This window comes from Homalodisca vitripennis, chromosome 4 (genome assembly GCF_021130785.1).
Source record: "Homalodisca vitripennis isolate AUS2020 chromosome 4, UT_GWSS_2.1, whole genome shotgun sequence".
NCBI classification, from domain to species: domain Eukaryota; kingdom Metazoa; phylum Arthropoda; class Insecta; order Hemiptera; family Cicadellidae; genus Homalodisca; species Homalodisca vitripennis.
In genome coordinates, this window is record NC_060210.1 from 34,999,101 (window position 1) to 35,022,820 (window position 23,720).

The following is a 23,720-nucleotide window of genomic DNA, read 5'->3' on the forward strand; positions in this document are numbered from 1 at the left end:
TTTTTAAGATCATTATGGAATTCATAAAAGTAGTTTATAAAACGTTATATTTAATAAAAACATTACAAGACTACACTGAACTATGAATATTTAACTGGAAAATTTCAGGGTTGTACAATTTTAAGAGAACGTTTTAGTTTTTTACAAAAACCCTGCAAGGTTGTAATACTTACTTAAGTGACTTGCATCGCTCCTTTTCCAAGCTGTTATCTGGGGGTTCACACTCAAATGAGGCCAGTGCCAGTGCTAAAATATAAATGGTAGAATTAATTATTGCCCATAAAATATCATTGTTACAGATTTATATATATATATATATATATATATATATATATATATATATATATATATATATTGTAAAATTAGTTATCTACCTTGCTCAAAGTTAGCAATGCTGTATTTATGAGAATTACACAACTTTTGTACTGGTGATAACATTAGTTGTATTTTTTACAAATTAACTTATTTGGATTTTTTTGTAAAGTTTGTAATAAAAGTATAAGGTGGTTTAATTTACACTTCATTTATATTTAACCAAAGTTAAGTACTTATGAGTCCAATAATATTGAAACATACAGTACTATGGTTTACTCTGCTAAAAGGTTATAAATAATAAAGTGAAATAAAAACAAAATTACATTTGAGATACAAGGACATTTTTCGATTAAAAACAGGTAAAAGTTTCTTTTCTATGTGGAGAAATCTCTATAAAATACAGAATTGATTTATGGAACGCTACACCTGTTTCAGATATAAGAATGTCTGTAAATGCTCTCACATCGAATTTAATAACTAATAATTATAAACCCTATCACTAGCAATGATTTGGTCAACCTACTTTAGGCGAAGTCTGAATAAAATACAGGTTATTGTAACGTACAAGTCAGAGCACAGAAAGCACGATGTACAACTATACTCCTTTGTACTAAAGTTTACCTTCAAATATTGACTTAAACCAACAGGACACGTACCGTTTTCTGTAAGTACAGGGCTCGCTTGCAGGAATGTAATGACTTTGGGGTTCTTCTCAAAGGGGCATGTGACCTGTTTCCACGTTATAAACTCTGTCACCTGTTTTGCCAGCTGCCAGAACTTCTCGAAGTTTATATGGCCATTTGGTAACCTGTAAGGACAAACGTTTACCATTATAGAATTTATGACAGCCAAATTCGCAACTCATACAATTAAAATATAACTAAAAATTATTACGATTGTAAATAATTTCAGTAATACTAGTAATAACTCATCATTTAATAATTGAATTACTTACTTGTTAGAACAGCCTTCGTTGAGGAAGTATAGGTCCTTGACCAGCAGCGAGAAGAAGGGAATAACAATCCGCTGACTCTGGTCAGTGGCTCCAGCAGATCTCCACATCGCCGCCTTTAATGTGGATCGGTAGTTGCAGAAGTTGGAGCTCGGGTCCATCTGGTGCTCGAGAACGGAAAACTTGGCACTCTGAACTTTGTTCCACTGAAACAAGGTTTATTTCTTTTTAAACATACGCACCTGCAAGACAACGCAAAGTATGCCATCTCTAGTGTATAATAATTGTACTAATATAATATTTTTAAAAGTATATATTTAAATTTGTAAATTTGATTTTTCACATAAAATGTAATTTTCAAACAACTCACTATAACCTAATGCAAAAACCAATATCTTTCAATTACCTATTCTAAATATTTTTTTAACATGTTACTTCTAAATTCACTGACTAAAAAAGTACTGTTTAAGAAATTGTTATACTTTAGTATTAGCACAATACAGGGCATGTTTTATCCAATGATGGGACGATAATCGTCAGCTGGAAAACTTATAAAAGTTGACTCACTGTTTTCTTGAGCCTTGAGATGGGGGACATGTTGAGACCGGCAATAATGGCCATCAGAGAGTTAAAGTTGCCAATGTTGAAACATTCTCTAGCTGTCTCAATCCAGAACTCCACTACTCTCACTCTCTGTTTTTTCTTGGCATGCTGAAAACAATAAATGTGACAACTACAATTTTATACATCAATTTTACAACTAGGGTTTACCAACTATTTGCACATGATTTCCTACAACGAACGGTTGAGATTTCAATGGCAAGGTAACCAGATGTGACACTTGAACAAATGTACGTACTTGAACGTGATTTAAAATGTCCAAAAGAATATATTGTGATTTAATTTCAAAATACTACAGATGTAATTGTGACATGCTTAGAATTTGGTGCATACACACATTTTTAGGTTACTTTATCTTGAATGATTTACTGAAATCGAGTAAGAAAATATAATAAAACTTCTACTTGTAGATATTTCTTTCAACCACAATTATTTTCATGAACAATTACAAAATATTTTAATATGTAAAGCAGGCTCATATTTTCGCCAGAAAAAAAGGACAAAGAAGATTTCAAATGAATCTGTAATATTAAAAAGTAACTAAAGACTCCATGCTATAGGACCATGCAACTGAATGAGATTACAAGTTGAAGAGGTGGAGTATTAAAAGCATTGCGTTCCACACAGCTAGTTTACTCTTGTTTCAAAGTCCAATGAAAATGAGAGTCAACAGAGTTAATAGCTCACGTTTGGGTATCATCCCAATCATGTCTAGTCAGCGTGCCACGTTGCCAAAAATATATGATGTATCTACTGCACTCTATCTACCTTACGATCTAATAATAACAAAATACAATTACCAAAAACCATTAATAATAATAGTTTTTTAAGACAATTAAAACAATTTAATTAGTTCAAAGAGTATATTCACCCTAAAGTTTTTCATGTAAAAACGTTGTGCTGTATAAACAAATATTGAAAACAACATATACGTATGTAATATATGGAATGTTTACAAAAGGGTGTTACAATATTCTGTGGGTGAAAGCTACAGACTTACACCGTAGACAGAATTCATCATATCAAACAAAAAATGTCTTAGAATATAAGTCGAGTGAGAAATGTCTCGTTTAGCAGCTAGTCATCATTTTTTAATTTTATATAAAATAATTATTATCACCAAAACAGCTTCATTTCAAACTCATTGCTTTGAATAGGTAAGTAAAAATTAAAAAAAAAAATATTGTGTATTTTTTATTTTAACGAAATGACGTCTTTTTAACATGTTCCAGTATAATTTACTAGACACCAACTATTTGTATAAATGTAATTCTAACGGTACTTGTTTAAACGAAATCCATCAATGCATAAGCGAGCACGACTACTTAAAGGTACACTTGTAAAAGCCGGGAGCAGCATAATAAATCTGTACTTGTTTCAGAATCAAAAATGTCATAAATTTGCAATAGCACATAATAAAGTTTTCCTTTGAACGGTAGATAACGACATATATTTTGGGATGGTTGTATTTATAATGAAACCTTCGTTTGTAATACAATTTTACATCTTTCAATGATTTTGGATAGTCAAATCAAGAAAATATGTCGCCATTTACAAATGTTTTATATTTTTTAGATTTATAAACATGCTTTTTGGTTTATCAATAGCACATTAATTGAGAAAATAAACGAGAAAATATATTTATATTTAAGATAATACAAGCATTTTCAACTTTAATTTCTGTAGGTAAATCGATATATGATGCAGGATGCATTTAAAACTTCGTGTTTATTTAGTCTTTAAAATAGTTTTTATTAGTTTCAAATGTCCAATCAGAACCTTTATGTGGATGAGTAATCTGCTCTTTATAAAATAAATTTTTTGATTGTGTTGTAATAAACTAATCAATAATACATATTTTATCAGAGTGTATTGTAAAATGCATTGTGCAATTTTTTGTTTCACCTTTCACTAAAATCTTTTTAAATTCGCATTCTAAAGATACTTAAAAAATATACTTTACTAGTATTATTATAATCTATTTATAGTAGTATTTATAGCTCTATTAATCTTATAACATCCGGCCTCATTGCCAAAAGATATTTTTAAATTGATATAAACATTTTCTTTTGAATTCATTAGAATATATTGTTAAACATCCTTTAGTTTACGATAAAATCTCAAAACTAATTCATTTCGTGTAGTACTTAATTTAAGTTTTGTTTTGTTCCAATTTGTTTTCATATCTTGTGGTACAATATTAAAATAATTTGATGTTGAAGATAGTGCTGAGATATACTATCAGTCTGTACTGTATGTAAAAAGCCTCACCTTAACCACTTCCGTGGCGACAAAGTAACTCAACCTGTTGAACCAAGACACATAAGATTCGAGGTTGCGGGTCTTCTTCATGTCCTTGAAGGAGGTCTCCAGATGAGGATTGTCCTTAGCGAAGGCTTGGACAAACTCCTCTGGGCCGATGAATGAGAGTCTTTCCAGCTCAATGTGGGTCAACTGTTGAGCGAGAGCTGACGCGTTCGGGCATACATCGGTTACATCGGTCTGTCAGAACAATAATATCTTCGGATTAATGAAAGCGGAGAATATGCAATATCGTCATTACACATACTAAAAGCTACATGTCCTTTAAGCTACGAAAATATGAATAAGCTTATTCATTCATCCCTTAATTTTTGTATGGCAAAAGATTTTAAATCCAACATAATATTACCAAAATAACAAATCCATGGACCATTTACTTTCCGAATGTACTTTACGAGTCGGAAGTCGTATATTGATTAACAAACCATACGTTCTAAATACAATTTAGCCTTGTTGAATTTATAGTAATTCAACAGAAAAGTTATTTAAAACATGTCATTTTGTCGTAATTTTGTAATTTGTTACTTATTATTAAACTTATTTGATATTTATTAACAAAATGATTCACTTTAAGAGCTAAAACATTTATAACATGTCCCGAGCTTTAAAGATAGGTACTTAATTACAGTATCTAGAAAGGGGTCGCATACCATATTGAGAGCCTCGATGTTGCTGGTGGTACTCTCGGCACTCACCCTCTGCAGAAACTCCTCGTACTTCTCCAATGCCGTCAACCTAGCATAACAATAAGTGTGATAACAAAAAACATAAGTAAATAAGTGTGTACAGTATAAAAGAATAAGAAAGGTGAAAGAAAGTACAAATATGTCCGACCTTGTTTTCTTAATCTTCCGACTCTTCCCACACGCAAAACTTAGCCTAGTAGGTATGTTCCTCTTTTTGAGAAATTGTTCCGTGGAATACTTGTAACTAGGGAACGGTTGGCTATTCTGTTGCTGCTTCAAAGAGCCTTGTCTGACAAATATTTCGATAGTAAAATATTGAATGCATATGTTATTTGTGAATAGTTTTAATGTAACAATCCTCTCTAATTTATTTCTTAATATTCAAATTATAAAATAAAAATATGTAAATTTTTCGTGACAAAAGAAACACATATAAAGTCTTAAAGAGAGCTTATTGAAAATGTAAATGTAAAATTTTAAATTATAATTGACAAAGAAAATAAATTATTTGAACGAACATAAATATGTACAAAATACAAATAAGTAATCAATTATATAGTCCCTCAAACTATTTACCCTTATCTTTCGCTTCTTTTCTTCTTCATAGATTTTACTTTTGAATGTACTAATACTTTCCCCACCTGACAAAGAGGATAGGGAATACCTTTTGTAACCATAACGATGGCAAATGTCCGAATCCTCTTATCCTGTCAAACCTTCCATCGTCAACAAAAACAAAATGTTAACAAATTTAGTGGTTACAAATTAACGAAAATTCTTTTATGGAGTTGAATTTGTAGTATAAAAAATCTCACACAAATAACAGGTAAATGTCGCAGGATGTGTACTTTCTGTTCCGACCGAATATGAATACAGGTATAATACGTAGATGTATCACAAAAATTACCAATAGTACTCGTAATAATACACGTTAACTTCATATTTAAAGAATATTTGTTAGAATATGCGCTATATTTTGGAGATAGATTTAGCGAGTGAGGATTAGTACAGATTTCTCGAAATAGTTATCTCTAAGTCAAGTACTCTAGTCTACATTTTCTAATTTAGCAATCAAAATTTCCAAATACTGAAAGAGATTTTATTTAATATAACGCCAAATAAATATTTTCAACAAAAACTACTTTAAAAATCTACGTACTTCCCCTGAAGGAATACAGTTTTGTAAGTTAACCAAATCAAAATATTTTAAATTTGTTCTGTTTATTACTGTTTCAAAATTTGTTCCCGTAATTTTGGAACATTCGCGTGTTTTTAATTTGATTACAAAGAGGCATTGTTTGTAATGTATATTTGGAGTTCCCACTTCATGTCCAGTTTGTATTGGATTTTAAAGTACCTTTAAGAAATTGTACCTATTGTTATACGAGTATCAAACATAATTATGTATACCAATTTACGTGTAAACAAAAACGGAATACAAATTACTAGTAACCGTGCACTCGCCATGGAAATGAAACAATCATGATGTTATTAATAACCACAAAATTAAACAATAATAGTCAATGATGTTTAAACATGAGGTTGACTGACCTATGGAGCAGATTCTGCAGCAGAGTGGAGACTTCGTGCCTGACTCTAGCCTCTCCCGCTGCTCCTGCCACGCTCACACAGCTCTGTGTGATGCTGCGGACATGAGCCATCACGCGCTCGTCACGGAAATCGTATGGGAACGTCTCGCTCCACTCCGCCATCAGCTGGACCAGCCTGGGGATGAATCTGCCAAGGCGCTCCTGCGACACAAACTCCTGTCAGACACAAAACAAGAGCGCATCAGTAAACCGTAGCGTGATATAGAATTTGGGAACGCAATACTTTTTTCATTGGTTGTATTATTTCAAAAAGTTTGAATATGTTGCTACATACGTAAATGCGACTGGGTGGGTTGTAATAATACAATTTCACTTGTATATTATGACTGCATAACATGTACCAATCGATATTATGGTTAGAAAATATTTTTAATATTGACACAAATTTAATTATAACCTAAAAAGCTTAATTTTGTTACTATATTAATAAATCAAAAGTTTATTTTGTTAAATAATATTTAACTAGAAAGATTTGCATGAGTAAAAACTTCACTACATAAAGCTATAACTCGTGTACATACTGTAAAATCTTTTTGTATATACACAAAAACTAAAATATTTATATTTTCAGCCGTTTATTACCAACATGTTTCACATTAAATGCTTGAAATTTCAAGTGGAGCGACAAAGAATATTCTAATTTTTGAGTGTTGACTATTCTGCATTGTACATTTTCTGTTGAGTTTTCTTAAAGTGCTAAGAATTTAATACAATCAACTAATTTCCAACCCCAAAAAACGATTGCATCAATTTAAAGAAAGTATTGCTTTTACGCTATTTCTTTTAAAGAAACATATTAAAAAAGACGTCAATTAAATTTATGATTGTGTAAAATAAAACGTGCTTATAATGGAAAGAGAATCTATAAATCCCTTCTTCTACTTCTCTACATGTAGTGAATTAACATATTGCAATTCCTTATATTCTGAAATATATTTGGAATGTTCAACGCAAGGGCGTTTTTACGCAGAAGGTTACATAAAATTAGTTAATGGGTAATTTATTTATCATATTCAATTCATTTAAATTTACGCAAGAATATTCAGTATACTTTTGTTGGGTAAAAAGTATATGAACTATTTACTTAGTGGGCTATAATTAATCATTACACAAAATTCTTCTCTTATGTATGTTTTGGTGTTAAAGTGGCTTGATTTAATGGTATAAATTTCTGCACATGCACGCAATATTCCGTTTTCTAAAATACCTGTTATTTATTACACATGTAGTGTTAAACTATCTTCATTCTTTTCAATGAAAACAAAATTATAAACCATTTATAAACTTTACGTATTAATTACGGTCTTTTAATTCATTTACGATAACTTTACTTGTGAGAGGTACTATTAGCGTAGTATCTACTTCTAATATTTCATTAGAGCTTTTCGTATTTAGTACGTTGAAAAACTATTTTAATCAAAGTATTAATTGACAATAAATAAGTGGTTTGTGTACGCGAATGGCTCGGTTGGAATTCCAGATGAGTGCTGATGTTTGACACAGACAAAGACCAACAACAGGACAATGAAGCGCAAACAGTTTGCTGTAGCTGACAAACTGGCTGTCTAATGAAAGCCGTGATAATCAAGTACAGCCGATAAAACTACTAAATCTCGCTAAACAGATGCGCTACCAGCCATCCCACATCCACTACGCACAGTTGGAGTATAGGGCTGTGTTCAATCTTTTATATACATAATCACCTCCCACCGATGGATTGGGGTTTTTATAAACATGTTGTTTTAGTTACATAATTCGTATGTAAAAGACCACAATTTTTAAACGAAACCGATATCCATAACGTTATAATATTCTCTCTGTAGTTATTTAGAACCCACTTGCTCAGTTACTAACTAATTATTATCACTAATGAAACAAAGAAAATAAAATAAATTTTAATATGGAGGAACTCATATTACCAATAGTTAGTACATTACAAAGGGATATCATTTCTATCATGATAGCTATCCTTGGGAAATCGTTATTTTTACAACTTACACTTATTGTGTATTTTATTATAATAATCGGATAGCTGACCAACGTAAATAAAAAAGACGCATAGATATACTGAGTTTACCGTGTAAAATGCATTCGTGAGAGCGTATACCTAGTGGATACGTAAAATATGGGATCGAGGAAGTGACCCAGAATCGATGGTGACAGAGATCGTTAGGTACCTAATACAACAATCATCGGTAAACCAATATCGATATCAAGGGAGTTTTCTAGTAAATAAAATACAAGTCAATCCATACATAACCGTTTAGATTCGTTGGTCACTCAGTTACAATTTATCACTAAATCCGTATCAATCACAACATAAAGTGTGTCACCTAATAACTGATCACAAGTTAATCCATATCAAAACAGTTTAATTTCGTTGGTCACTCATAAAAATGTATCACTAACTCCGTATAGATGCCTACTAATTATGCTAGTCACGTACTATACCGATCACGAGTGAATCTGCATCGATAGCGTTTAAATTCATTTGTCACCTAGTAGCTATTTACCAGTGACTCCGTTTCAATGGCAACAGAGTGTATTAGTTACCTAGTAAATTGATCACGACTGAATTCGTATCGATACCGATTTCGTTCGTTGGTCACCTAGTAATCAATTAACTGTGAATCTGTGTTAGTTACCTAGTCCACCGATCACAAGTGAATCCGTAATGACACAGTCTAGGTTTGATCTTCACCTAGTAACCATTTACCAGTTACTCCGTACCGATGGCAACAGAATATTTTAATTACCTAGTAAGCCGATCACGAGTACTTCCGTATCGATTCCGTTTAAATTCGTTGGTCACCTACTAATCATTTAAAAGTGAAAATGGCAACTGTGTGTTAGTTACCTAGTAAATCGATCACGAGTGAATCCGTATCGATACCGTTTAAATTCGTTGGTCACCTACTAATCATTTAAAAGTGAAATGGCAACAGTGTGTTAGTTACCTAGTAAATCGATCACGAGTGAATCCGTATCGATACCGTTTAAATTCGTTGGTCACCTACTAATCATTTAAAAGTGAAAATGGCAACAGTGTGTTAGTTACCTAGTAAATCGATGACGAGTGAATCCGTAACGATACCAGTTTAGTTCGTTGATTACACCTAATAACCAATTAACAGTTGATCCGTATCGATGGCAACAGAGTGTGTTATGTATCTAGTAGACCGATTACGAGTGAATCCGTATCGATAACGTCTTAACTTATTGGCCACCTAATAAGCAATTACACTTACTCCGTATCGATGTCATCAAAATGTGCTAGTAAACTAGTAAAAAAATTACGAGTAAATCCGTATAAATACCATTTAAGTTTGTTGGTTACCCTAGAAACCATTTGACAGTCACTCCGTATTTAATTCCAAAGATGTTGGTATGAGCCACGTTTCATTCTATTATTATTGCATCTATCTACACCGTATATTCTGAATAATCTAAATTATTATTCTATAGAAATATGTATCATATTTTGTCCACTTTGAAATAATTTTTTCACTTTAATATGCTTGTCATTCAACACTAACTTGACACTAGGTGAAGTTTGTTTTGATTACTTTTGGTGCATGTTACTAGTTAGAGTACAATACAATAGTTTTGTATTTCGTACATAATATTAGAGTAAGAAAAATTAAATGCTTTACATTTACAGAATAACTGCACTTCTAAAACGACAAATTTAAAGTTTTCTGAGAAAATCATGATTAGTTATAATAATCTAATCTAATGGAAACGCAAAGAACGCCCGAAACGTTGTATGGAAAAACAACGTTTATTAAGGAATAATCTTTACTTAATAAAAACATCCTACAATTGGTATTACATATGCTCGAAGATTTTAGTACTATAAGATATTTAAAATAACTGCAATTCAGCCTTAAAAAGATAACACTTTACAGGTTGAAATATTAATACTGAATAACTACTACCAGTCAATGTTATTCTTTAACGCCATTACAAGAAACAGGAACTTTTACTCACTATAAGACAATCACTTCTAGGTTTGTACGACAGACCATTCGCAAACTCTATGAATCACAATGGCCAATAACTGAGCTCAACTTGTAAAATAAACCATTTGCACTGTAGCAACTGATAAACTACCTGTCCAATGAAAGCCGTGTTAATCAAGTGCCTCCAATTTAAAACTCGCAAATCTGATTACACAGATGCGCGTGAGGCCGCCACCTTTGTCAGAGTCCGGGCTAGGCTTTGTGTTTGAATTAGTCGTGATTTATTGTACGTCAAGAACTCACTGTCAGAATGTTGTGGCGTGGATGACAGATTGTTGTAATTTTCCAGCACAGTGACAACACGACGCGGCATGTAAGTAAGAGTCATATTCATAAATGAAAAATTAACGAAAAAATTATGTCAGTGTTATATTTTTTTAACGGTTGGTAAATAAACTTATTTATCGAAACATAAATTGTATACGCGTATTTGTGGCATAGGAGTTAATTTAAACTTTACACCACATAAAACAATGGATGAACGTAAAGAAATCTAACGAGACAGCCAAATATCTAGTTTTCATAAATTCAGATTGTGCGATAAAGCAAAATCCTACTTACCATATAACGTTTTTATAGTTCACATTACTATATTAATTTATTAATGATATCCTTAAAATAAAAAATTTATTTACAACAATAATACATTTTCTGGATGATTAAATCCTGTTGCAGGAACTCCAGCCTAACTAGTTTATTTTATAGCAGTCTTTTTCACCCATCATGGTCCTCAGAACATTAAAATTGCCACAATCAGTAATTGTAAATACATTCAAACTAATTTTGTTACAGATATAGTAATTACACATAGGTAGGATTAATTTATTATCCAGGCGCAAGCTGTTTAAGATTTCAGAACGACGGCTTTTAATGTTATCGCTTAATGTTTCAAGACAGAGGACGTCCAAAATATGGAAAATTTAACGGTTTATGTACTGGTTTAGATATCATAAGTGTGTTCTTTTCGTATTTTTATTGAAAATTTAAACTTATTTAACTCTTATTTACATGTCTTGTAAAACTTCAAGTTAGCGCACATAACAATTTTTAAAAGTGTACAACACTATAAGCGTATATGTAGTACATGAAATCGCCGAATCATTACAAGTGGATATATTCTGAAACATAATTTCTAACTGATCATATAAAATAAAATGTACTTTTTAGAAAAGACGTTATAACTATTTATAAGTCATTGGTTTCAAGAGTTGTTAAGTTTTTTTTAAATTGTATTAACATGCCAACCGTTTAACAGCAGTTGTACAATTATTGTGCAAATTAACCTCAACAAATAATGGATCTTATACTTGAAGATTCTAGATCAACCCACTCAATAAATCTAACTTTATTCAGTTAAAGCTGGAAGGAATATTTAAAATATAATATAATGTAAACAGGTCCATAATAAATATGTATTGTGAAAGCTATGATACTACGAATAGTTTGAAGCAGACCGGATCATTATTTTTCAAGATTTTATATTTTTTAGAATTGTAAGCAGTATTTGTAGAACTTTAAACTAGACATCATAAAAAGAGGAGTTAATGAATGTTGCTAATTTTCTTGTTAATAAGAATTAGGAAAACACCTATGGTCTGCTTATGCGTGAATGGACAAATACAAATAGTTCATGAACTAAATACCATACCTGTTTGCAAATTTTATCATTAAAATAAATTCATTATTCACCAGACATGGGTTCGAGCCATATTCCTGGCGCGTTTAGTTTATGCTGCAAGCCGCTCTTATCTTAAGATCCCATGGAATATGATGATTAATCTGTACTGTATATATGTGAGTAATAGGATGTGGAGTAATTTTATGAATATCACACTCAACTGGTGCATTATTAATTCAGTGTGGCGGAACACTACGTATATTAAGTTATGAAACCACCTTTATTGAATAACACAACCGTAATAACCTGGATTAGCCTATGCAATGCACATTTTAGTTACTTTCTGGTGGAAGCTAGCCAAGTCAATATCTATTTATATTAATTTAGTAGTTTTTTTTTATAAAATAGTTTCAACTACAAGATGGCTGGGACTCACTTTCGCCAGCGGCTGCTTGTCGGAGAGTTTCTGCTGAGAGTCGCACAGCGCCGTGACCCTGCCCAGCAGCTCGTGGGGTTTGACGAAGAGGCGGGAGCTGAGCAGGAAGGCGAACAGATAAGCTCGGTCGGGGTAGTAGTCGGTGGTGGGCACCATGTGTTGTATGAGGGCGTCCAAGGAGCCGGACACCAAATTGCCGTCCCTATATACGAGTGCCTGTCGACACATAATGACTTTGTATACTACAAGTAAGGTTATTTTATAATACATTTCACTAATAATCTATCCAGAATGCAATGAAAGAATACAGACGCTTGTGTGTACTTAGAATGAATAAATAATAATGAGGCGTACAGTTACATTAATTTACTTAATTTCTTGAATTTAGATAATTTAATAAGATACTTTATCTTCATAAAGAAATATTTAAAATAAGTATAACTAGGGATAACAATTGTGATGTGTTACATAGCTGTTAGAATAAGTTTAATGTACTTTAAAATATTGTCTATCTCTTTTATAACTCTGCTAGATATAGCATATAGTTACTTAACTGGATTAATAGAACATACTTAAGCATACAGCACAGATTAATAGAACTAAGTGGATTAAATAAGAATAAATAAAACGGGCCACAGCAATTTTAATCCTCACGTTGGCTACCCGTGTAAAAAGAAATTCTTGTCATAGTGACCTTTCCAACCCGTTTTACTTCCCATGGGGGATTGTAAATTTTGTTTCGTGTTGCTTGGAAATTAAAATAAATAACACCCGAAAGTTGGACATAACAATCTTAGTCGTCAACTTCAACCACGCAGGACATTCTTAAATTCGGTGTCTTCCAGTCCGTGCGATAACTCTTGACGGAAAAGATTTAGAAATTTGAAACTTGTGAAATAGATTCCTCTTGGTCTCCGAAACAGTTATATTGGAAAATAGTTAAAATTAACGTTAAAAATGCAATTCTAATTATACTTTTGTAAAGTTTTATCACCTCGTTATATACTCCGTTGTATAAGTTAATTCTTGCAAATTCAGCGATTTCATATTAATCCGAATAGCGAGTATCATATTATTTATCAACAGGAAATACTGAACAGTGTTTAAACATACGTTCGAGTATTTTTCTATTGTGATTTTCTTTGCATGTGGAGAAAAAGCTTCATTCGCATCTTGGCGTTCCATTTCTTACATCCGAATAGTAAAACAGGTGTAGTGATATTTAATAAAACGACTTCCACGTAACATGGAAAGTAATACATTTTAGTATGTGATTAAATGACATTGAAGTATTCCATAATTATCTTTCAAGAATAGTTTAAGAAACTCAAAATTTTTTACTTTGAATAAATATAAATTGCCAAAATAAACAATTACACGTCTAATATTTAAATTAAGGTACAATGGACATTTTTTACCAAAGTAATTTCATTAACTTCCTAAATTGCTTTACAGAATTTTGATAATTCTAGCACCGAAGAGTGCAATAACCACTATAACGACTCAACTAAAAGCCATCTGTGCACAGCTGGACCACCCCCCTCACATCTAACATCCCACACACATATATATAACAGTGGGGCGCCATATTACAACACCGTGTGTTGCCACTCTTTCATATAGTGGCCCGTGATACAAGCTATCAACTTGTGCTCACTTCATTATTGGAATTGCAAACACCCAATAAGGTACTTATGAGTAACAGCAATTTATACAGTAACATTATTTTTCTAAACTTATTTTGAGACACAACATTTTGTCATAGCAAACTAACTTAGACTTTTTTAATACTACAAAAAAATTTAAAAAGTGTCTTGACTTTTTAACACTTAAAATGTCGATAGCTATATTTATGACTTTATACAGTTAGTAGTTTAACTAGTGTACCACTGTAATATTTAAATTATTAACTAAAAGTTTAGAACAATTTATGTTTGAAATAGTTATTTGAATAAAATTCTGAACCTAATTGTCGACTTATAATAATATTCACCGTAACTTTGTAAATAAAAATTTATTTTCACATCAGTAGATATTGTACGTTAACGCTATTACAGCTGATTTTGTATTTAGTAACTATTTTAACTAAAATCTTATGTAATGACTGATATAATCCTCTTGTAATAAGAAAGCATTGCTCTAAAACAATAGTATGATACATAAAACGTATATGTTACTAAATAATAATGTGCTTATTTAAAATATGTTGTTAACTTCCAATCGTTGAGAAGTTTATAACAACAATTCAAAAGGTTGCTATTACTTTAGACTTCTAGAGAGTAGAAAATTTCAAAAGGCAAAAGAATTTAGGTGTCGAAATTTAATGAGCTAAATAAATTCTAAAAGCGCTAAACATTTCGAGATTGAAATCTTCTAGAGGGCTCAATCTTACGGACAGCAGAATTCTCCAGGACCGAGAGCTTCTGGTCAAAAATTCCCATTGGCCTTGAGCTTATAAAGTTTTCGAAGCTCCAAGATGCGTGGGGCTAACAAACACTGGAAGATTAAAGACTATAATCGCCCGGAGAGATGAGAAGCTTAATAATGTTCAGAGTTAATTATACTTTTAGACCTTGCTCTGAACAAGGGCTGGTACACGATTGCATTTTTACTAGAAAATTCCTAGATATTTCCCAGAGGTCAGGAAATGTAATAGCTCGAAATCTTTAACAGGTAAAGTGATTATGTACGATATGGTTTTTAAAGGCCGTTAGGTCCCAAATGTCTTCGGAGACATTTCCAGAGGAGGCTACAGATTTCTCACAAGCCAGAAACTTCTAGTAGCCGTAAAATCCAATAGGTTGGGAACTCCTAGAGACCGAAAGCGGTATACATCATAATACAGAATAGAGTTGTTTCTAAATAATAAGATATCCAACGGAAGTAGAATATGTTGTAGGAGTGAAGAGTTTCTAGTCTCCAGGATTTACTAGCAATAGAAACTCCGATAAAAATGAAGTGAAATATGGAAACCTCAGAGGGCTATTGAAATAGTAAAGAGATACCTCCGGAAGTTTTTATCAGAGGCACAGATTAATAGCTTTAAAATGCCAAGTGAATACAAGCAAAGACAATAAAAAAAGCTGAGTAACGGTGGGGCAAATAGCTCACAGCAGCGAATGAAGTTTAAGAGGATAGTCTAATTCAGAGATTACCTGGGAGTAAATAATTAACACGTACCAAAAATGCCGTACTTTTTGTGAAATATAAAGGAAAATTTACCTTAATTTTTCGTCTGGTGAGACAGGATTTAGTTCGTTACTTTATTTATCCACTATGAAGATATAACTTGCTGCTTGTGTTAAAAGCAAAAATCTTAAATTGTAACACATGAAAATGTATATATATTTCTCGGAAACCTACTTCGGTCAAAAAACGATTACTTCAATCCTTGTCATGTACTTCAGGGATAAGGTAATTACAGTGCCGTAGTAGATTTTACCTTGTTGCCCTACAAAGAAAAAAAGTTTACACACGTTGGTCTGAATACTTTACTTAGGTTAAAATGTGTCTACATCCGACCGTATTAAATCACTTATGGCGCCATAGTTAAGTTTACTTTATTGCCCCGATAAAAAAACTATATAGACATATAGCTATCGGAAATCTGTTTCGTTCAAAAAGCGAATACTCCGGTTCTTTTAATTTACTATCGATCTAAGGCATTTTCAATCCCATACTCTGCCTTGCTGTCCTGATAAAAAAATACATACATGCGTAGGAATGAGAAGCCTATTACTTCCTAGGAGGATATCCTACCTACTTCTTATCTACTACCGGTATAAGGGGGAAATCCTTATTAATTTTGTTAATGACAACTTTCCAAAATAATATTGTTTTGTCAGACTGTAATCTGGGAAAGAATGGATCGTTGAGGCATGTGTGTTTATTTATTTGCTTTTCCTGAGCTAGAGTTACAATCCATATCAAATTGTCAAGGAAACTTTGATTAATTTACGTGAAAACATATATTTAGAATTCTTTAGATGTTTTTAATTCGTCACTGGTACAATATGAATCAATATGTAGCTAATAAATTTTTATTTGATATTTGAACTTGTATTACACTTCTGATCAAGTACTGTAAACAGAGTATTTTTAATTTGGATTATGAAACATAAATACGTACTAACATTTATTCAAAATTCAAAATTATTTCAGCAAAATTACCTATCTTTCTTTTTAAAAAACTTTCCTTGGATTTTAAAGAATTTTTTCGAAGAGAATGAGCCAAATTGGTCCGTGTATACTCGAGATTAGCGGTTAACAACACATTAAGTTTTATTTACCTGATACAGTATATTATAGGGCGCATAAAAGTTTATGATCAATGTTCTTGATATAAATGTGTAACAAATAAATAGTATAAATAATTATTACACTGAAAGGAATTATAAAATAAAACGACACATCAATTCGTCAAATATTTGTACTTGCTAATGGTTGCAAGTATTTGCAATTTAATTTCAATTCCAGACTATTAACATAACTAACTATTGTACTTTGTTAATATGAAAGTTAACATTACCCAATTATTTTAATCCATGTCATTACATATTGTACAAAAAGGTTAAAATAACAATTTAACTTGTATAACTAATTAATTACAGTAAATTATTAGAAAAACGTTTAATATATTATGTGGGTTTCTTTCTGCCATTTACATTTTAGATAACGATATTGACTAATTTTTTAAAATGTATAGTACAAAAAATAAAACCTACCAGACTTATTAGAACAAAAATTTACAGCGCGATCCATCGACCAGCCCAGTTCTACCGTTATAGGTTATTACTACAACAAACTATGAAATATTGTTGATTGATCGTAGTTAGCCTCAGTAGGCTTAGAATTTCTTTGTATAATAAATTGCGTTCAAACATGTAATAAAATAGAATTCAAATCAAAATTACATTACTTAACAGTTTACGAAGTATGAATTGTGAATCCAATAATAATTACGTACCTCAATTCAATGTCCTTAATGGCTCAACCTAAACGGTGCTATTTAAATTGGTAACTAAAAATTTTTTGTCAGCCCATGGTATCTTGAAAATTGTTATCACGATGCCTCGAAGTAGAGCATTCTACTTTAATATGCATATATGTTACGACGATTTTTTCGAAACTTTAACTTGACAAAAACAAATATTCTCCAGTGAAAATGAGCTCTATAGCTGTAAAAAAATTATCTTTCGGGTAAAACAGTTTGATTATACACAGCAACTTATTTATTGACTCTGTAATATAAGTTATTTTTACTATCAATACATAGTAGACGAGTTCTTTAGATATAAGACTTCAGTACATTATTGATAGTTCATTGATTATTTCAAGCTATAACGAAAATTCAATTCACAGTTTATTATTTGCATGTGTTTTTACTTTTTTATCAGAGGACTGATAATTTTAGAATTACTATTTTCTGTCAAATAAAAACGAACAAAAGAGATAAGAGCTTACAAAAAATACAAAAAAAAGAAATATAATTAGTAAGAAAAATAAAATTATCGACTAGTATAATAGGATTATGTTTTCAAACGTAGAAGGAAAATACTTATCAAGTATAGATATGAGTTGGAATGATTTCTAGCAATAAATATGTTTAGAAGTGTAATATTGTGTGACATTATAACTGAGCCAATTTAAATTCAGAGGTATAAAAAATGTACTTAATGGAGTACAATATTAAAAGAAAAGAAAATGTAATGTGGGTGTTTTAGTGGTTGAAGGACGGGCGGAGGAAATCTGAAATATAAATACACATGGTGAGAGCCGTGAGGGAGGTTTCTATGTTGTCCAGTTGTAATTTATACTATCTTTACTGCCCGACCAAAACTACAATTTAATGTCTCCTTTGGTAACAGTCAATACAATAAAAATAATTTAAGATACCAAAAATACTAAACATGGAAGGTTAATTTAGAATATACAAATGAATGAAGTTATATGTTATATAAATATATGTCATGTGCGGTTACACGTACGTTTACCGTATACTGATAATTAGAACTCACATTATCGTAGTCGGCAGCAGGCTCAGGGCTGGGCTCGTGGTCGGCTGCGCCCCCTCCGTTCGTCACGCCCCCCTGCACCGTCGTCTGTGGCAAACTCTGCAACAGAAACCAGATAATATAAGTAAAAGATACGTACTAATCATAACATGAGCACACAATTATGCACAAAAGAAAGTTTACAAAGGAAGCCTCAAGAAGAGGAAAGTAGACTAAAAGACCACTGTAGGAGTGTAGGAGATGTCACGATATTCACACAGAGTACACTTCGAGCTCACAACACGAGACTGTGGAGCGATGACGAGCAGCTCTGTCTTGCCACGGAAAGTACATCATAATGGCACTGTAGCGCCTTCAGAAAACGGGAAACTTAATAACCACTGTAGAAGTGTAGATGTCGCGATCTTCATACAGTGTACACTTCGAGTTCACAACATAGGACTGTGGAGCGATGACGAGCAGCTCTGTCTTGCCATGGAAAGTACAGTATAATGCAGTGTAGCGCCTACAGAAAACGGGAAATTTAATAACCACTGTAGAAGTGTAGATGTCGCGATCTTCACACAGTGTACACTTCGAGTTCACAACATAGGACTGTGGAGCAATGACGAGCAGCTCTGCCTTGCCATGGAAAGTACAGTATAATGCACTGTAGCGCCTACAGAAAACGGGAAATTTAATAACCACTGTAGAAGTGAAGATGTCGCGATCTGCACACAGTGTACACTCCGAGTTCACAACATAGGACGATGACGAGCAGCTCTGCCTTGCCATGGAAAGTACAGTATAATGCACTGTAGCGCCTACAGAAAACAGGAAATTTAATAACCACTGTAGAAGTGTAGATGTCGCGATCTTCACACAGTGTACACTTCGAGCTCACAACACGAGACTGTGGAGCGATGACGAGCAGCTCTGTCTTGCCACGGAAAGTACATCATAATGGCACTGTAGCGCCTTCAGAAAACGGGAAACTTAATAACCACTGTAGAAGTGTAGATGTCGCGATCTTCACACAGTGTACACTTCGAGTTCACAACATAGGACTGTGGAGCGATGACGAGCAGCTCTGTCTTGCCATGGAAAGTACAGTATAATGCAGTGTAGCGCCTACAGAAAACGGGAAATTTAATAACCACTGTAGAAGTGTAGATGTCGCGATCTTCACACAGTGTACACTTCGAGTTCACAACATAGGACTGTGGAGCAATGACGAGCAGCTCTGCCTTGCCATGGAAAGTACAGTATAATGCACTGTAGCGCCTACAGAAAACGGGAAATTTAATAACCACTGTAGAAGTGTAGATGTCGCGATCTGCACACAGTGTACACTTCGAGTTCACAACATAGGACGATGACGAGCAGCTGTCTTGCCATGGAAAGTACAGTATAATGCAGTGTAGCGCCTACAGAAAACGGGAAATTTAATAACCACTGTAGAACTGTAGATGTCGCGATATTCACACAGTGTACACTTCGAGTTCACAACATAGGACGATGACGAGCAGCTCTGCCTTGCCATGGAAAGTACAGTATAATGCACTGTAGCGCCTACAGAAAACGGGAAATTTAATAACCACTGTAGAAGTGTAGATGTCGCGATCTTCACACAGTGTACACTTCGAGTTCACAACATAGGACTGTGGAGCAATGACGAGCAGCTGTCTTGCCATGGAAAGTACAGCATAATGGCACTGTAGCGCCTTCAGAAAACGGGAAACTTAATAACCACTGTAGAAGTGTAGATATCGCGATCTTCACACAGTGTACACTTCGAGTTCACAACACGAGACTATGGAGCGGTGACGAGCAGCTGTTTAGCCATGGAAAGTACAGCATAATACAGTGTAGCGCATACAGAAAACCGAAGACTTAACAAAGTGGAGTGCGGTTATAAAATTTTACACTTTATGAGTAGTTTTTGTTTACATACCTTAAGAAGAAATACGTACTGTGTATGTAAAATTTTCAAACTAAAACTGTAAACAATAAATACGGCTTTCTGAGGCTTTCTTACTTTTTTTTGTATTGCGAGCAAAATGACACGAAAAACAATGTAGAGGTGTTCCTTGAGATCATTTCGGTTACTCTGAGAGCTACAACAATCCTTATCAAAATGCATAGAAATATTCCCGCGTGCACAGTATAATTAGAGATAAAGTACAAATTAAAAGCTTACTCGCGGGTATAGGATGTTTAGCAAACACTATATTTTAAGATTCATAAGAGAGAAGTCATTGAATTACTAAAGCAGCAAACTATGCATTACATAAACAGAAAAATGCGAAACATCACCCACATCTTTCTAAAAAAAATGCTTAACCAAAAACAGAGAGCCATATACAGTGCCGTCAATTAAAGTTTTAAATGCTTTTATTTCAGGTAAAAGGTGTTCTAATAAAAGAGATTGAGAGCTTTACTTACACGTAAATTAATAAAGGATTTTAAATAAGAGAGGAAAATTACTATCAAACTGTTATTTTACATAAAACAGTGCTTACGTTGTGGTAAAAGGCTAAACTACTATTGCGGGCTCACGTCGTATGATAATGTCACGTACATAGAAACCGGTTCGAGTCAAATTGAGAGATGATGCCAATTAACGGTATGCAAATGTTTCCTAATCAGTGTTTACATGTGGGTCAGTTGCTTGATAGTAAAGGGCTAAATCAGGATTGCGGTTAACCTACATAAACCCAGCAGGACCCTTACATAAAACCAAAACCTGCATGAGCTTAGATCCTGGTATATCAATTTCTGATTCAATATGACGTTATTATTGAACAAGAGACCGCAATCCTGTTTTAGTCCTAAAATACATAATAAATATATAAATATGTAAATATATAATTTCCAAAACTGTCATGTTCAAACTATGTCGTTGTTATTGGCATAGCCGAAATTTTTAAATTGGTTAATAAATCAATATTTACATGAGAAAGATAGGTTTATGTCACGAGAAAACACAGGTCAGGTTAGATATTGTTTTAAGTCGTGCTGAGACAAAACATCATATAAAGATACTGATATTTTACTTTAACCCTAGAACACTACCGTGCGTAAGTTTTACGTATATGTGTCATGTTTATAGTCACACCTACTCTCCCCCCCAACCTTCCGGTTTAAGCTTTGGGCAGTGCTTCTTCTGATCAATGGTCGTTCGTCCTCCGAACTGTAAGGGTGTGTGCAGTTCTTTTTCTTATCTCAATATTGATCTTTATTTAGGACGTACGTCAATTTTACGTAGCGGTAGTACTGCTTGATAAAAAATACGTATATTTTACGTATAATTGTGTATAGTAAAATAAGTAACTAAACCTTTTTAGGTTGTTTTTTGGTAAATAAAAGTCTTGGAGTTAGTAGACAATTTGTAGTATTTTTAGAAAGGATGAGTTTCTATGGCATTGTAGATATGAAGATAAGGTTAGGAAAACACCATGTATCACACATGCACGCAGTACACACCCGCACACACGCTTAAACACACGCATTATCACCTTAAGTAAGCACATAGGCAAGCAATACACAGGCATGAAAATAAACCTTTACATAACCTAAAAAACAAAATAAAACATGCTACGTAAAATTTACGTATCGGTAGTAACAAAGGTATATCAAAACACGGTAGTGTTCTAGGGTTAATAAATCATAATTGCTATTTTGTTTAAGTAATTTTAGAGAGATGCATTTACAAAGAGTACAAAAATACGCGCATGAAAGAGAAACTAAAGAAAAATCTCTGAATTCAGTAATAAACGTATATTAACAATATTGTTAGTAACGGCGCCAGGTTAATAATAAAAAGTAATTTTCTAGGAAAGCTCATTTTCGGTATAAAAATATAGATATAATTATTTATATAAACTTCGCAGTAAGCGATATTTCATTCATAGTTATCATCCTGAACTACGTGTTACTTACAGTTTTATATTGATTTTATTTCCTTCAATATCCGTATACAGTAGACGTACAACGTTACAAAATTATATATTTACCGATGAAATTATAATCGTTATAAACGTTATAATCGTGCGGAAATAACGGGGATACAATATGCAACAAACAGCACATTCACCAGAATTAATTTCTATTAGTTTCTACTTGACGATACCAGGATAGTGTTATTTTAGTACTGCCAGAAGAGCTCGTCCGGCCCACAAACACTTCCGCGGTATATTTATTTCACCTACCAAATGTGGTTTTAGATTCGTCTGATGCGATTTCATCAGAAGTATATCACGATAAACAAGTCCTAAGTAAATTAGACCCAGTAGATTCATATAATTAGTAACAAACTTGGTCCTCGTAATTAATATTTTGTGTGTGTTAAACACGATATGAAGTAATTTTCACACTATATAAATTAAATATATACCTATTTATTGACATTTGAGATGTTGTTTGTCAAGGGTATGCACGCCCACCCGACATGATTGTTCACTTAGGACCAGAAGGTGAAGAAATTCCTCGTTAAAAGTAGTCCTGAAAGCAATTTTGGGCTTGCTTTCGTAGTGATTTTATAATTTCCAGGATGGACAAGGTATTTAAAACGGAGCCTCTTGTCTAAATCTCATCAGTAGGGATATAGGGTTCGTGTACCTTTTAAAAATAGGAAGGATAATTCTGTTCCACCCTCTTCTAATATAGCGGTTAGTATACTCTCATATACCGGCTAGCAACAACCTTTAAAATTAGGGGAGCTCCATTCAGTCCAACAGCAATCCTCCGCAGTAGAGTACACTTGTTGAATATGGATCCAATATTTTACCCCAATATCTCCACATTTGCGGTTAGTGATGTGTCACTCCTGAACATATGCTTGCTGTTGCCAGTGCAGGTCCTAATGGAAGGTATCCGCTAGACAGAAGTGAAGCCTCCTGGGATTATGGACTTAGGTTAACCACCGGGAGGATCAGTTAATTAGCCTACTAGCAATTAGTAGACAATGATGCACTAACATTATGCTCCAATCATACAGTAAGAGAATAATGTCGATGTCGCTCAACCATAAGCGTAACAAAGGATGTAGACTACAAGTAGGTTAGAGAATATTATCCACTCGTAGTGTTCTCTGAAGAAGTTTCCGATAATAAAAAAAAATGTCATGATAACCCAGGTAACTTG

At 33.0% G+C, this 23,720-nt stretch overlaps 1 protein-coding gene across 8 annotated transcripts in view; it reads right to left on the reverse strand.

Moving 5' to 3' along the window:
• The window catches only part of LOC124359155 (ras-GEF domain-containing family member 1B-like), a 657,259-nt gene that overhangs the window by 2,772 nt on the left and 630,767 nt on the right, over positions 1 to 23,720 (reverse strand). For 7 of the 8 annotated variants that reach the window (XM_046811659.1, XM_046811660.1, XM_046811652.1 and 4 more), the window contains 9 exons: positions 18,600 to 18,695; positions 12,583 to 12,798; positions 6,448 to 6,662; positions 4,861 to 4,945; positions 4,160 to 4,390; positions 1,835 to 1,978; positions 1,271 to 1,473; positions 972 to 1,123; positions 174 to 246 (listed from right to left, as the gene is read on the reverse strand). In XM_046811659.1, coding sequence (XP_046667615.1) covers positions 174 to 246; positions 972 to 1,123; positions 1,271 to 1,473; positions 1,835 to 1,978; positions 4,160 to 4,390; positions 4,861 to 4,945; positions 6,448 to 6,662; positions 12,583 to 12,798; positions 18,600 to 18,695 — 1,415 coding nt within the window. The remainder of the gene's footprint in view (positions 1 to 173; positions 247 to 971; positions 1,124 to 1,270; positions 1,474 to 1,834; positions 1,979 to 4,159; positions 4,391 to 4,860; positions 4,946 to 6,447; positions 6,663 to 12,582; positions 12,799 to 18,599; positions 18,696 to 23,720) is intronic. The other variant, XM_046811653.1, reaches the window with a different exon arrangement.